This window comes from Ictidomys tridecemlineatus, chromosome 11 (genome assembly GCF_052094955.1).
Source record: "Ictidomys tridecemlineatus isolate mIctTri1 chromosome 11, mIctTri1.hap1, whole genome shotgun sequence".
Classification (NCBI taxonomy): Eukaryota; Metazoa; Chordata; class Mammalia; order Rodentia; family Sciuridae; genus Ictidomys; species Ictidomys tridecemlineatus.
The window spans coordinates 59,991,513-60,004,796 of NC_135487.1; the positions used below are offsets into that span (position 1 = coordinate 59,991,513).

Consider the following 13,284-nt stretch of genomic DNA (forward strand, 5'->3'; position numbering starts at 1 on the left):
GGTGGTGGTGATGATAGTGGTGGGTGTACACCGTGATTATATTTACATTTTAATAATATAACGTGGTTGGTAGTATAAATGATTTTAAGATGAGATTGAAACAAGAGTCAGAGATCAGTTTAAGAGAATATTTCAGTAGAATTTATGAGGGTTAAAAGTAGAAAAAACAATGTTTGTGTGAGGTAAAGAGACTGGAGAGGGTAGAATGACTGGTGAGGGGTAAAAGACATTTACTTCAAAGAAAAAAGAAATTTAGTGACTGAACCAAATTTAGTGACTGATCTGATTTTTTAGTTAGAAGTTGTTATGTGTTGAATTTTGTCCCCCCCAAAAAAATATATGTTGATGTTCTAACCCTCAGAACCTCAACATGTGACCGTATTTGGACATAGAATAACTGCAAAGGTAAATAAAGTCCTTTTATATAATGAACCTCAAAAAAACTTTCTTGAAGTTAATAATTTATTAACTTCAAAGCGGCACAATGGTGAGCATCTTTAAAGGACTTAGGATAAAGACGCATATTAGCTTTCTAAATTCAGGTAGCCCTGTAGACGAACAGGAATTACGAGTGAAAATATTCCATTTGGGAGCATATTGTTGGTTAGTAGTTGAGTCCTGATGGTTATTCTGCAAAGATGTAATAGTTCACATGGATCTTTGTATCTTGTTGAAGGAATGTATTCCAACCAATTTGAAATAACTGGATGTCTTCCTAAGCTCAGTTGTGTCTGAAATAAGGGAAAAGTTTTTGTCATGTTAATCATTGGATTAGTCCAAGTTTTTAGCAGTTTTATTTTTTTTACTCAAATTCAGAAAAAAATGTTAAATTTATTTAACTCTTGTAGCCTTTTCAAAAATATTTTCACCCAAGGCAGGTATTTTTTCCCATTTTATACTAACAATGATAAAGTTTAAATAGTGTTTGTAAGAATACATACCAAATTGTTTACCACTATGGCTATGTAAATTTTTAATTTTATATGATCATACTTACATTTTATTAGTTTATTGTTAATGTGGGCATATATTAGTGGGTGTAAAGATTTTCAGTGCTTAGGACCTATTTCAGAGATTGATTCTATGGGTCTAAAGCTGGACACAGACAATGTAAATCCTAGAAGTTGTTCCCTGGTGGTTCCAGCCACTATAGAGTAAAAGTTAACACATAGAAGGCTTACTAGAGGCTTCTCCAAATTAAAAAAAAATTAAGTTTTTTTGAAGGTATCTCTTTAAAAATATAATTCTAGAGGTCAAGATGACTTGGTATTCCTGTATTACAAATGTATTTCCTAGTAAAACCTATACTCTTCAGGCTCCATGACACTTTCAATTATTTAACTATATTAGATACGTACACATTCATTATTTATTCAATCATTAGTTACTTAAAGAATATCTAATATATCCTCAGCATTGTGATAGGCATTTGGGATAATTGCTAGGGAATATAAATGAGACACAGTTTTTGTCTAAGACCCATGGTGTAGACATAGAGATATCTAAACATTTACTTACAATAAAATATATGTGCTATGATGGGGAACCTACTTGAAAGTGTTCTTTTTCAAGCAATTTAATCCTTTATCTTCTTACACAGTGCTATTTTAACTTATTCAACTGCAATTGATTGGAAATTCTTTGCCACTCAGATAGGTAATTTTGGTCAACTCACTCTATCCTAGTATTTTCTTCCTGTAGTGATACCTCAGTAATAGCATTCATGGAATTGGTTGAAAATTGATACATTCTGGAATAATTGTGCAGAACTAACACTGAACAAGGACAAGCAAGTTGCTGAAAATGCAAAAAAAAAGTTATTTTTGTTTTAAAAGTGGGTTGCCAAAATAATTTGACCTACTTGTTTTCCTTACAATTGGCGAAGGCATTGCTATTTACTGTTGAGTCACTAAGAAAAAAAAAAATACAGCAGAGTTATATCTCTATTAGTTTATTTCTGGAGTAGGAGAATTGTTCATTCTTTTATTTAAAGAGTGGGAGAACTGTTCATCCCTTAGTAATTTGACTGGTTTAAGTTTATAGGAATAACTTTAAAAAGGCATTTCTTTCTACTAGTGGGCATGGTACAATTTGATTCTAGAACTTGCTGCTTATTTTGAAGGGTGAAAATTTTCTATATAGATGGTCATTTTTTTTCTCTAAACCTGGTTTATTTTAAAACCTTAGAAGAAGATCTTTACCACTTCTGAGATATATATTATTAGAACAAATATTTTAAGCCTTTATGTCTTTATAATGATTAGAAGTGTTTGGAACTTTGAATGGAAAAAATATATTTCTTAGTATGTGATTTTATTTGTAAAGAGAAATGCAACTTTCATTTTTAAATATCTTATTGTAAAAGAGGTCTGCAAAATGTTTAATCTACTTTGCTTTTTGTTTGTTTGTTTTGACACAGAGATTGAACCAAGGGGTGCTTAACAACTGAGCTACATCCCAGAACTTTAATTTTTTATTTTGAGATAGGGTCTCGCTAAGGTGCTTAGGGCCTCACTAAGTTGCTGAGAACTGGCTTTGAACTTGCAAACCTCCTGCCTCAGCCTTCTGAGCCTGGGACTATAGGTATGTGCCGCTATGCCCTGCTCTATTTTGCTTTTAAGAGACAGAAATCTTAATAAACACAGTTGCTTATGTTAATAGTATTTAATAATATACAACTATATAGTAACACTAAATAAACTGTAAATTTAACTTTTAAAATTCTTCCATATTGAGGAAATCAAAATTATAAAGTAAAGGACTAATTTTTAGCTAATTTGGGTTTTACCTCTAATTTTTAATTAATAAGCATATGATTAATTTGTCACAGGATATAATCTGTAGGTTAAAATCAACTTTTTAATTTTACCACCACAGTTTTATCTTAAAATTCATCATCAGTAGAAAAACCCAGAGAACAATATTTTACTTACCTCTATTTCTCTGATTGAAATAGTGGAAAGCACTCTGGAACATAACACTAAACATGTTTTGGCATCTTCCTCAATGTCAATCAATTCATGATCAACCATTATTCTCACTCTTGAAGGGTACAGCAATATTGTTAAGACAATGTTGAGAGGGTTTTTTTCTCTTTCTAGGATTCCATATTGCAGGAGTATTTTTAAGATGTTAGACTGTCTTGTCTGAGCTACATAGAGTAGAGGTGTGATGCCACTTAGTGGGCTTGGACAGTATACTGGTGTGAAAGTTCTGTGAGTCAAACAAACAAAAACTTTATTGAATACAGGATTAAGAAACGTGACTGAACCCTTTGAATATTAATAGAAAAATAATAGCATTATTTTAAATATTCTCTTAACTTTAAAGTCTACCTTTATATATAAAGTGTAATTTACATTTACATTAGTACGCCTTATGAAGAGTTTTTCATTGTATAAGTCTAGACCAAACTGAAGGATAAAAGAAAACTCCTACCAAACATCTGAAGTTCCCTTTACACTTGAAGAAAGGTAAGCAAAAAAGATTTATAGTGTGTGGAAAGGGGTTCCTTATAGTCACAGCCATTCTGTGTTTCTCATTTGAGAAAGCCATAGTGATTAGAAACATAGTATAAAACTCATGAAGCTCTGGAAAAAAATCTAAAAAGGAAAATTATTTTTCACAATTTTACTTTTGTTAACAGAATTATGGAACCATGTGGTATCTTTTTGTTTGATTTTGTTCTTGATTATGTGTCACATATGAGCTTAAATTGAGATTGGAGATTAGGTGAAAAAGGAGTAAGTATAGCTATCTTAATTCTATTTTTTCATTTTCATAAAATTAGAATGAGCTTAAAAATGTAAATTAGGATGAGAGCTATATTAGATTCCTTAGGGCAGAATTTTATTTTTCTTCAGAAGTAAAGTTTTGATTCCTCTAAAATCTTTTTTCCTGGAGTGCTGCATGATGGCTACACTTGAAAAATTTTCCTCTCTTTTGACAGAATGGAACATTTTTCCTAATGTTATGCAGTGTTTGTAATTGTTTCATTTAATAGACTTTGGTGCTTACTATTGAGTTGGTTGGTGTAAATGTAGAGTAAACATGGTGGTGGTGTTTTGATCACATGGAAATCTATATTAACAGGTCAAATTTGGCCAAGTAACATGGCTTTTAAGACCACAGAAAAGGAAATTTGTTTAATGATCCTTTCCTTTGGGATTATCTTGGCTGACCTAATAAAATACTAATATACACTGCACAATAGCATACCAAATATAAATATTGGTATGAGACAACTAGGCAGAGCAAGGAAAGGAAGCTTTAAGACTGTATATATTTAATTAAGATGGAAGGCAGCATGATATAACAATATACACTAGAGTTTCTCCTAACTCTGTGATCTTGGGTAAATCATTCTCTTTGTCTCAATTTCTTCATGCATTTATGTACTAATTTGCTTATTCTTTTGTTAACTGATTTGTTTAACACTAGTTTGGGCAGAATGTACTGAGAAGTAGCTATATAGAGATGAAAAATGCAGTCCTTATTTTGGTCTAATAAAGAACAGACATATAGTTCAACACAGTAAATATAAGGTAATAATTGCTGCAGTAGAAGTAAGCTTGAGGTAATGTAGAAGCACTGAGAAGTGGCACTTGACTTCTATTTAGAATAGTCACTTCCTGTAGGTTATCCAGGAACTTAGACTAGCTTTGGGGATTGTTATACAAGACTAGCTACATAAAATAAATGTTTTGTTTTAGATATATTGTTTTCAAATTATTTTTATCTAAAGAATTCTACAAAACTCAGAAAAAGGAGTATCTCTGGTTGAAGTGGATTTGAAGGTGCTAGAGCCCTCACCACTATTAGAAAATCATTAAACTAACTAGCTTATCTCCAAAGCTTCATTGAGCTCTGAAATCTCAGAATTTTGTAATTGAAAAAAAATAGTATGTTGCAGTGCAAAGTAGCATTTTAGAAGTCAAAAGGTGAATCTTAACTTTGCCACTAGCACAGTGTGTGTGTGTGTGTGTGTGTGTGTATTTATCCTCATTCTCTACTGAAATATCTTGAGGTGAATATTTTCATGGACATATCATCTTTTTCACGGATACTTTTAATATGTAACCAGAATTGAACTCTTAAACTACTTCTTTTGTGTTACCGATCATTGGTATTCTGTTTTCCAAACTACCATTGTATTTAGCTCTTTCACATTTCTTTGCTTTGTATATGTTCTCTTATTTTTTTCAATGCTAAGTCTAGCTCAATTTAGAAGACCCTGTCCAAAAAATTCTTTCATGATGTCTTCTTTGAATACCCTGAACTTTATCTTATTCTTGGCATTTTGAGCATACTTCTCTTAAGTTCTTATTATTTTGGAAAACTTACTTAAATGCCTTTAAGCTTTCATTTTTATCATCTTACAAAATAAATGGCTGAGCAAAATTATCTGTAAAAAATTGAAGCTCCAAAAAGACAGAAATTTTGTGGTTTTTATCCACTATTGTATCTCTAAGTGCCTAAAATAATGCTGGGCATATATAATATAGGCACTCAAATATTTTTAATTGGAATTTGTCTTTAATATTCACAAGATTTTTGGTGATATACAATCATTTAAACTTACCAAAGCCAATAAAATTTATTCATCTTACTACTTCTTAAGAAAGTTAAGTTGCCTTAACATTATAGTGTTGGAATTCAGGAGACTTGAGGAACAAAATAAACCTTAAGTGGTCATTTTTAAGATTTGAGATACAAGTGGATTTAAATAAATTAAAATTGTGATTACCTTTAGAAATATTAAATGAATATTGCAAAATGTTGAAAATATAACTAAAACTCAAATAAGTTTAAAATGAAATTAAAAAGTCTAATCAGTATCCAAATGATATATGATTAATCATCATATTTAAAGAGAATGGTACTATAAACCAAAAGTTGCTTAATCTGTAGTGACAGTTAATTATAACAGTATTTATATGGATAAAGTAAGGCAAGCAAAGCAAAATTCAGTTTTAAAATGTAAGGTTAATGAACTGAACCCTCTGTATCTGAAAACCTGTCATATATGCTTATGAACTGGAGCATAATATTTCCATATAGACTTGCAAAGGATGATTCTGTTTTGTAGCTATAATTATTTCTAATTTTTTTTCTAACCATTCTCCTTTGGTTTCTAACTGACAAAACTTAGTAGATGCTTCTCCATATAATTTTATCTCTGTGGTATTTAACACAGAGGTTCTTGAAGCCATGTTTCCCTTTTCTTCAGACTATTGTCTCACTGTTCCCCATCTATCTTTTTGGCTATTTCTTCTCAACTCCCCTGCACAGTCTCCTTTTCTTCTGCCTCATCATCTAAATAATATATGGCCTTTTGAGCAATTTTAATTTGATTCAGGAAATTTCATACATGACCACAATTTCAACTACTGTCTACTCATTTATTTCAACAAATATTTAATGTATACTACGTGCTAGGCATTGCTTTAGGTGCTTTGGATACATCAGTGAATAAAATAAAAACTCTGTTGTCTTGCTTATGTTACAGTAAACCATTACTGACAATACAGGATGTATACAGGAAACAAATTTTATATGTTAGGAGGTGATAAATTCTGTGGAAATTAGAAAAAGTAGCACAGAATAGAAGTATGGATATACTGGGAAGTGAATAGAGGGCATTTTCCATTTTTACATTGGATGCTAGAAGAGGTCCTTACTAAAAGATGACATCTGGACAAAGACTAGAAAGGGATAAGGTGCCCTTTAGATATTTAAGGGCCCTAAGGCAGGAGAGTGTACTTGGAGTGATAAAGGAAGAAGGGAGCCAAGTGTGGTTGAAAGGTTGAAAAAGGCAAAGAAGAGTAGGATATGAGATTAGAGGAAATGGGATACCACACTGAACTGAACCTTACAGATTATTATAAGAACTTCACCTTTTACTCTAAATGGAATGGATAAGCCATTGGAGAGTTTGGTTAGAAGTGTAGCATGACTGGCACTTTGTTGAGAACTTGCTATAGGACAAAAGGAATAAAACAACTTAGCTTGGAACAGGGTGACAACAGTGGAGGTGGCTCTATTCCATAAATTGAAAACAGAAGCAGCAAATTTCCTAACAGAGTAAATGCGGGATTTAATAGAAAGACATCAGGGATGGCACTATAGATCTAGCCATGTACTGTACATATCTACCTGGATATATCCCTTAGGCAATGCAAACTCCTACACCTAAAACTGAATTTTCAGATTCCTTGTAATGTCTAGAGAGGCTTGTGGCCATGTGTGGTAAGTTAAATGATGACAAAAGGAACTTTGCACATGTGATTAGGAAAAGGATCTTGAGATGGAAATTATCCAGGTAATTGCAAGGGTCCTTACAAGAAGTTTTGGAGAATGATTTCAGCAGAGTCAATGAAGGATATATGATGACCCTACCATGCTGCTGAAGTCATGCTGGCTTTGAAGATGGAGGAAGAGGCTGTGAGCCAAGAAATGTAGGTGGGCTTTTGAAGATGATAAAGGTAAGAGAACTGATCTGCTTTAGAGTCTCCAGAAGTAGCCAGACTTGCTGAAATTTTCATTTTAGTTCCATAAGACTCATTTTGGACTTCTGCCTCCCAGAACTATAAATTCCTGTTGTTTTCAGCATTAAGTTTGTGCCTTTAAAAAACCCCCAAAACAGCAGCAACAGGAAATTAATGCAACCATCAACAAGTCTGAACTTTTAGAAATCAAAAACTAACTTTTCCCTGATTCTTCACTTCTAATAATATACTATTCTGTTTTAAAATCTCTCTTTTTCTCTGTCTGCTGCTGCTTCAGTTTATTATTATGACTTAACTGGACAGTTGTGATACAGAAGTGTGGTAAAGGTTGGGGAGGAAGGTGGTAGAGCAGAATTATTTTCCCCTCTTTTCATTCTATAATTTTGACCTTCATTGCCTGGGTATCCCAATGATATCATTTAAATCCTTCTATGTGGCCTATAAAGCCCTTGAAGCTTTCATTCAAGGCTTAGTTTTTAGCCACTTTTGATTCTCATCTCACTTTCTAGCTATTACTGAACTGCCTGAAGTCATTGGAGACAACATACTGAGTGTTTCCCTTAGTTTTAATTGCCTTCCCTCTTCCTACATTACATTTTTTTTCAAGGGGGAAAAAGGGAAAATTTTTGTCTTTTAAAAATCAATTGAATGCATCCCTTTTTCTAGAGACTTTCTCTGATACATACTCTTTCCCAGTGGTATTAAAAATTTCCTTCTCTGCTTTATCTGTAGAAGCTTGTATTTTGGCACTTAGAGTGTAATTATAATTTTTTTTCCATTTATGCCTCCCTATTATGTAAGCTTTCCAAAATCAGAAAAATGACTACCTTTGTCTTTATATCTCCAACAAGTTGCATGTAGCTTGACACTTAGAAAATGATTATTGTTACTTTAAATGAATGGCATCATTTTCCTTTAGCCACTTATAATCTGTTGCTCTGTGGCATTAGAATGTTTGTTGCTGGTTTGTTGTAAAAATGAACAAATTCCTTTTTTCCCCATTAATTCTATCTCCTCTACCCCAGGGACTTTGTAAATGTGGTAATAGAAGATTTTGAATATGGGTAATAATGAGCTATTCATTATTATAATAGGGATATTATCAAATTAAGAGTGTACACAACAGAGAGTGACCAAAGAATGATTCTGCTGTAAAAATAAACAGATAGTAGGAAATTAAAGTAATTGTTTTGAGGATATAATAGCTGTGTTCAAATATTTGAGAGGTTTCCATGTAGAAGGAAGAGTATGTTGACTGTTTTTTAAAGCTAGAAAGGCATATTAGAGAAAGGGAAGCAGATTTCAGTATACTGTGAGAAAGAAGAATCAAATAAATCTGTATTAAAATTCACTTTTTCATGCAATAAAATCTTGGCTGAGCACTTGCTCAATATGTGGCATAGTTCTAGGCACTGAGGATTCAGTGATGCAGTAGTCAAAAGTTCCTGTTCTCGTAGAGCTTACTTTTATTAAGGGTAAATGAGAGCAAACAAATCAATGAAAGAAACACAGACAGCGAATACACAGTGATTGGTGCTGTGCAGAGAATGGAAATAAATTGTTCTAATAATGATTAACTTCTTTAGGTGATTAAGGAAATTCTCTCTGTGGAAATATTATTTATTTATACTGAGATCCAACTGATAAGAAGAAGTTAGTTATGGGAATGTCTGAGTGAAGAGATTTTTCAGGTGAAGGGAGGAGTTATAAGGCCTCAAGGGCAGGAATGAACTTTAAGATGTTCAAGAAGGGGTTCAATGATAGTGATCAAATATAGAGAATAACATGAGACTAGATTTGGAGGAAATATTGAGGGCCATTCATGTAGGATTTTATAAAAAGGGGTATTGTTTGATACCGTTTGTAGTGGGAAAACTTTGGAGGATTTTGAATATGGGTGATAATGAGCTAATTTACGTTTTAAAAAAGTCACTCAAATGTCCAAGTCAAGAATAGATTATAGGGGTGGGAAGGGAAGAATGAAACTTGGAAGTCTAAGCGTCTATTGCCATTATCTAGGCAGGAGAAGAGGGTAGCTTCACTTAGGTTAGAAAGAAGGAAATTAAAATAAATGGAACTGATCGGCTATGTTTTACAGATATAGGCAAAAGGACTTGCTCATTTGTTGTTAAAGGAAAGAAAATAATCAAGAATAAATCCCAGATTTCTGCCTTGAGCAATAGGGTAGAACAACAGGAACTGTGAATCATGTGGGGGAACTCACAGAGAGGAACAGATAAGGAAAAGGACAAGTTAGATCAATATTCTGTTTTGTTTTTACTAAGTTTGACATACCAAGTGGCAAAGTTAAGTAGATAGTAGAGGGAGTCTGGAGCTAAAAAGAGAGATCAGAGCTAGAGATAAAGCTTTTGGAGACTTTGGTATATACATAATATTTAAAATTATGGGAATGGGTAAAGCTTTGTGGGAAACTGTATAGCTGGGAGACAAAAGGATTCCAGGTAAGGAACTGATATATTCCTGGAAATAGTTAACTCTCTATTATTAGAGTTGTTCAGAGATTATTGGCCAGGGATGCTATGCAGGAGGCTGCTGCCTACAGTTAGAGTTTACCAAAAAATTCTCATTCTTCATTCATATCTAAAATTCTAAGATTCTGAAAAATTCAAGTGATGCTGTGGTAAATAGAATTGACCTGTAATGAGTTTTTATCTTATATATGATTCTAAGTCAAAATTTATTAATTTCAAAACTGTATTTTAAAGTAATTGATAATGGGGACTGGGATGTAAATAGCTTAGTTGTAGAGCACTTGCTTAGCATTTACAAGGCCCTGGGTTTGATCCTTAGCACTAAAAAAAAAGAAAATGTTGTTCATGGTCCTCTATAGTGTTCTACTGTGTGTTTCTCTTTTTTTCATTTTTTTTCTTTCCAATTTTCTTCTCTCCTTTCTGTGTATTTATCTCTTTTTCTTTATTCACTTCTGTTTTACTCCATTTTTTTTCCCCATGGGCCTGCTAAGGGTACACATAGGCATTACTTAGTCAACTTTGTGACACACAGCTTTAGAAGTGCTGCTGTCTCCTGTAGTAACAAATATATTGGTTACTTAAGACAACAAAAAGTGCTATTTGGGGTTTTTAAATTGATATTCCCAAACCATAGCTATCAGTCCATGTACTTGGGTAATCATTAAGAAACACAGTCCAGGAGTTTTTCAAAAGCACAGTGATACACAGTCCAAAAAAAAAAAAAAAACTCTGCTTCAGGTAGAACCTAAATTGAATTAGTCTTTAATTGATCTGTTTTTTCTTTGTACACCTGTTCCTGTCATTGTGTCTAGCACAATGTTGCATATATATAGTACAATGATCAATACTTCATTGAATAAATGAATAAATGCACATCTATTCTAATAAGACTAATACCTAAAAGCAAAGAATAGGTTGGAGTTAATACAAATTAGATAACTTCAAAAAATATGTTTCAGACTCTACAAGGAGGTCACTTTTGTTTTATGAGATCCTCAGGTAGTCATTAGGTAAATTGACAAGTTCAGACTATGTAAAAATTTGGCCCTATAACAGATTGCGGTTGGAACTTGATTTTCTTTGTGCTCATGTGTGGAAAATTTGCAGTCAAGTTTATCAACATTTATCATACAAATAGGGAACTATGATGTTTAATAAATAATACTAAGTGAATATGTTTGTATATTCTGTATTGTACTTTGAAAGTCAACTAATACACAAATTATAAATATACTATTTGATATTCTCAAAAAGATCAGAGTATCACACAAAACAATGTTTTGTCTTGTTAGAGAAACCTATATTCTGTAACATTGCATTACATTGATCCCTGATATATAAACTATATCAAGCAGAACCACTAATATTTTATTAGTACATAACTCCATTCAAGTAGGTAAAAGTTTATCAACTACATAAGAAATAAAGGAGTGAACAATGAGCAGTTGAGTCAGGATTTATGACTCAGGTGTGAATAAATGCACATCTGTATGTAGAAACTATACTTACTAATTGAAGAGAAAAGAAGAATTATAATCTCCTAAAGGTAAAAATTTCAATGGTAAAAACATAAGATTATTACCTCCATATCAGTGCCAGGTTACAACTTCGGTCTTGAACATAGTCTTTTGTCTTCTTAAGAAGCAGTTCCACAAAATCAGGATTACCTTTTCTGGCAAAAACCCAGTACAGAATTGTATTCACACATATTTCAGTAAATTCAAGGTTAAAATTTAGTTCAAAACGGTATCCTGATTTTTCCACAAATGCAATATAATCTGTGAGTAGTATGTCAAACCCATCCAAGTCGACATACCTCAGAATTTTTGCCAGTGTTCTGTAAATCCTAGGTTCATAACAGTGATATCCCCATTGACCCAAAAACTGCAAAGAGGGTCTCTTAACAATTTTGTCAATAAGATTGCAGAATATATTGCTTCTTGGAAAAGAAGTCTTACGACATAATTTAGATTTACTCATTGCTTCTTAAGGCAGCAGTATAGAAATAAAATCACAGGTAGTCATAATGTAATCCTTTAGTTACATATTTTGATAATGTGATAGGCTTTACTCCACAAACAGTGTCCTTTAAACTGTAACCAGGGTAAAAATGTCAAATGAAATGTTACCATAAAGTACTGATGACATCACAATAGATGCAGATCTGTCATCAGCATAGGTAAGAAATTTGGGACTCTCTATGTAACTGATGGCATTTGAGAGACATGGACAGAAATGGCGTGGGGGAAGGAGCTAAGATACAATATTTTCAACTTCCCCAAAACTCACCACAAGCTACTTTGTATGTTTCTCAAGTGCTGAAAGCAAGGTTTATATATTACATTAAACAATATTAATCAAACTCATTATTCTTTTTAGCCTAACATGTAAACAAATAGAAAATAGAGTAAAAGCACATTCTTACATTACACTAAATAATATTAATAAACAGATTGATTATTTTTAAGCTTATCATGTAAACAATAGACAATCAAGTACTATTGTCTTCATGTTCTGCATGAATACCATTTATTCTCACTTAATCCTCACAGGTTATTTTCCCTATTTTAGAGTCGAGACTGATTTGTTAGCTAAAGTAACTTGCTAACTTGTGTATATTCATTCCCAGAGAGATAAGAATAGAGTAAAATATTAAATAAAATTCAAAAATTTTGTCTTGGATTTTATATTTTATAGAGATTATTCTTCTATAAACAAGGAGAATATATATACAATTTGTATATTAAAAGTTCTTCAATCTTGGTATGACATCCTTGTCCCAATTTTTATAAAAAGGAAATATGTTATGGTTGTTTTATTATTGTTTAGTAGCTTATGTTTCAGCCACCTTTCTATGCCATTCACAGAGTTGTCAGTAATAAATGTGACAACCTTGGTTTTATGTATTCCATGCATATATGTATTAGCATTTTTAAAAGGCACTTATGTGTTCTCTTTTTCCTTTTCCCACATTTTTACTTAAATCACACAATTGATGTCTTTTTAGAAAGAGGAAATGATAACTTTGGATTTACTATAATATAGTTCTACCAATATTACATTTAATTTTGTAAATTCTGAAGTCTTTTTCTCACCATGACAACCTAATAACGATTGTCATCTTTCTGAAAACCAAGGGTTTAGTTGTTTTTCTCTATTCTTTCTTTCTTCATTTTCTCAAAAATACATTTCTAAATTGAACTATTTTTATTGATTTCTTAGTAATATGCATAAAAATTGTAAAAATTGCAACATTATAAAGCCAATGAAAATCTCTTTGAGAT

At 32.2% G+C, this 13,284-nt stretch overlaps 1 protein-coding gene across 1 annotated transcript; it reads right to left on the reverse strand.

Moving 5' to 3' along the window:
• Positions 1 to 524: 524 nt before the first annotated feature.
• Positions 525 to 11,980, reverse strand: Asb17 (ankyrin repeat and SOCS box containing 17). The gene is made up of 3 exons (XM_005330686.3): positions 11,583 to 11,980; positions 2,934 to 3,213; positions 525 to 731 (listed from the first exon to the last, which is right to left on the reverse strand). The coding sequence occupies exons 1-3, from the start codon at positions 11,978 to 11,980 to the stop codon at positions 525 to 527; spliced, it is 885 nt and encodes a 294-aa protein (XP_005330743.1).
• Between the last annotated feature and the right edge of the window lie 1,304 nt (positions 11,981 to 13,284).

Excerpts from the sequence above, each read along its gene's own strand:
- Asb17 (XM_005330686.3), bottom strand. The coding sequence starts at position 11,980 with ATGAGTAAATCTAAATTATGTCGTAAGACTTCTTTTCCAAGAAGCAAT. Across the intron at positions 3,214-11,582 it reads AACCTGGCACTGATATGGAG|AACTTTCACACCAGTATACT; the intron begins GTAATAATCTTA and ends TTTGACTCACAG. Across the intron at positions 732-2,933 it reads TTTCAATCAGAGAAATAGAG|ACACAACTGAGCTTAGGAAG; the intron begins GTAAGTAAAATA and ends CCCTTATTTCAG.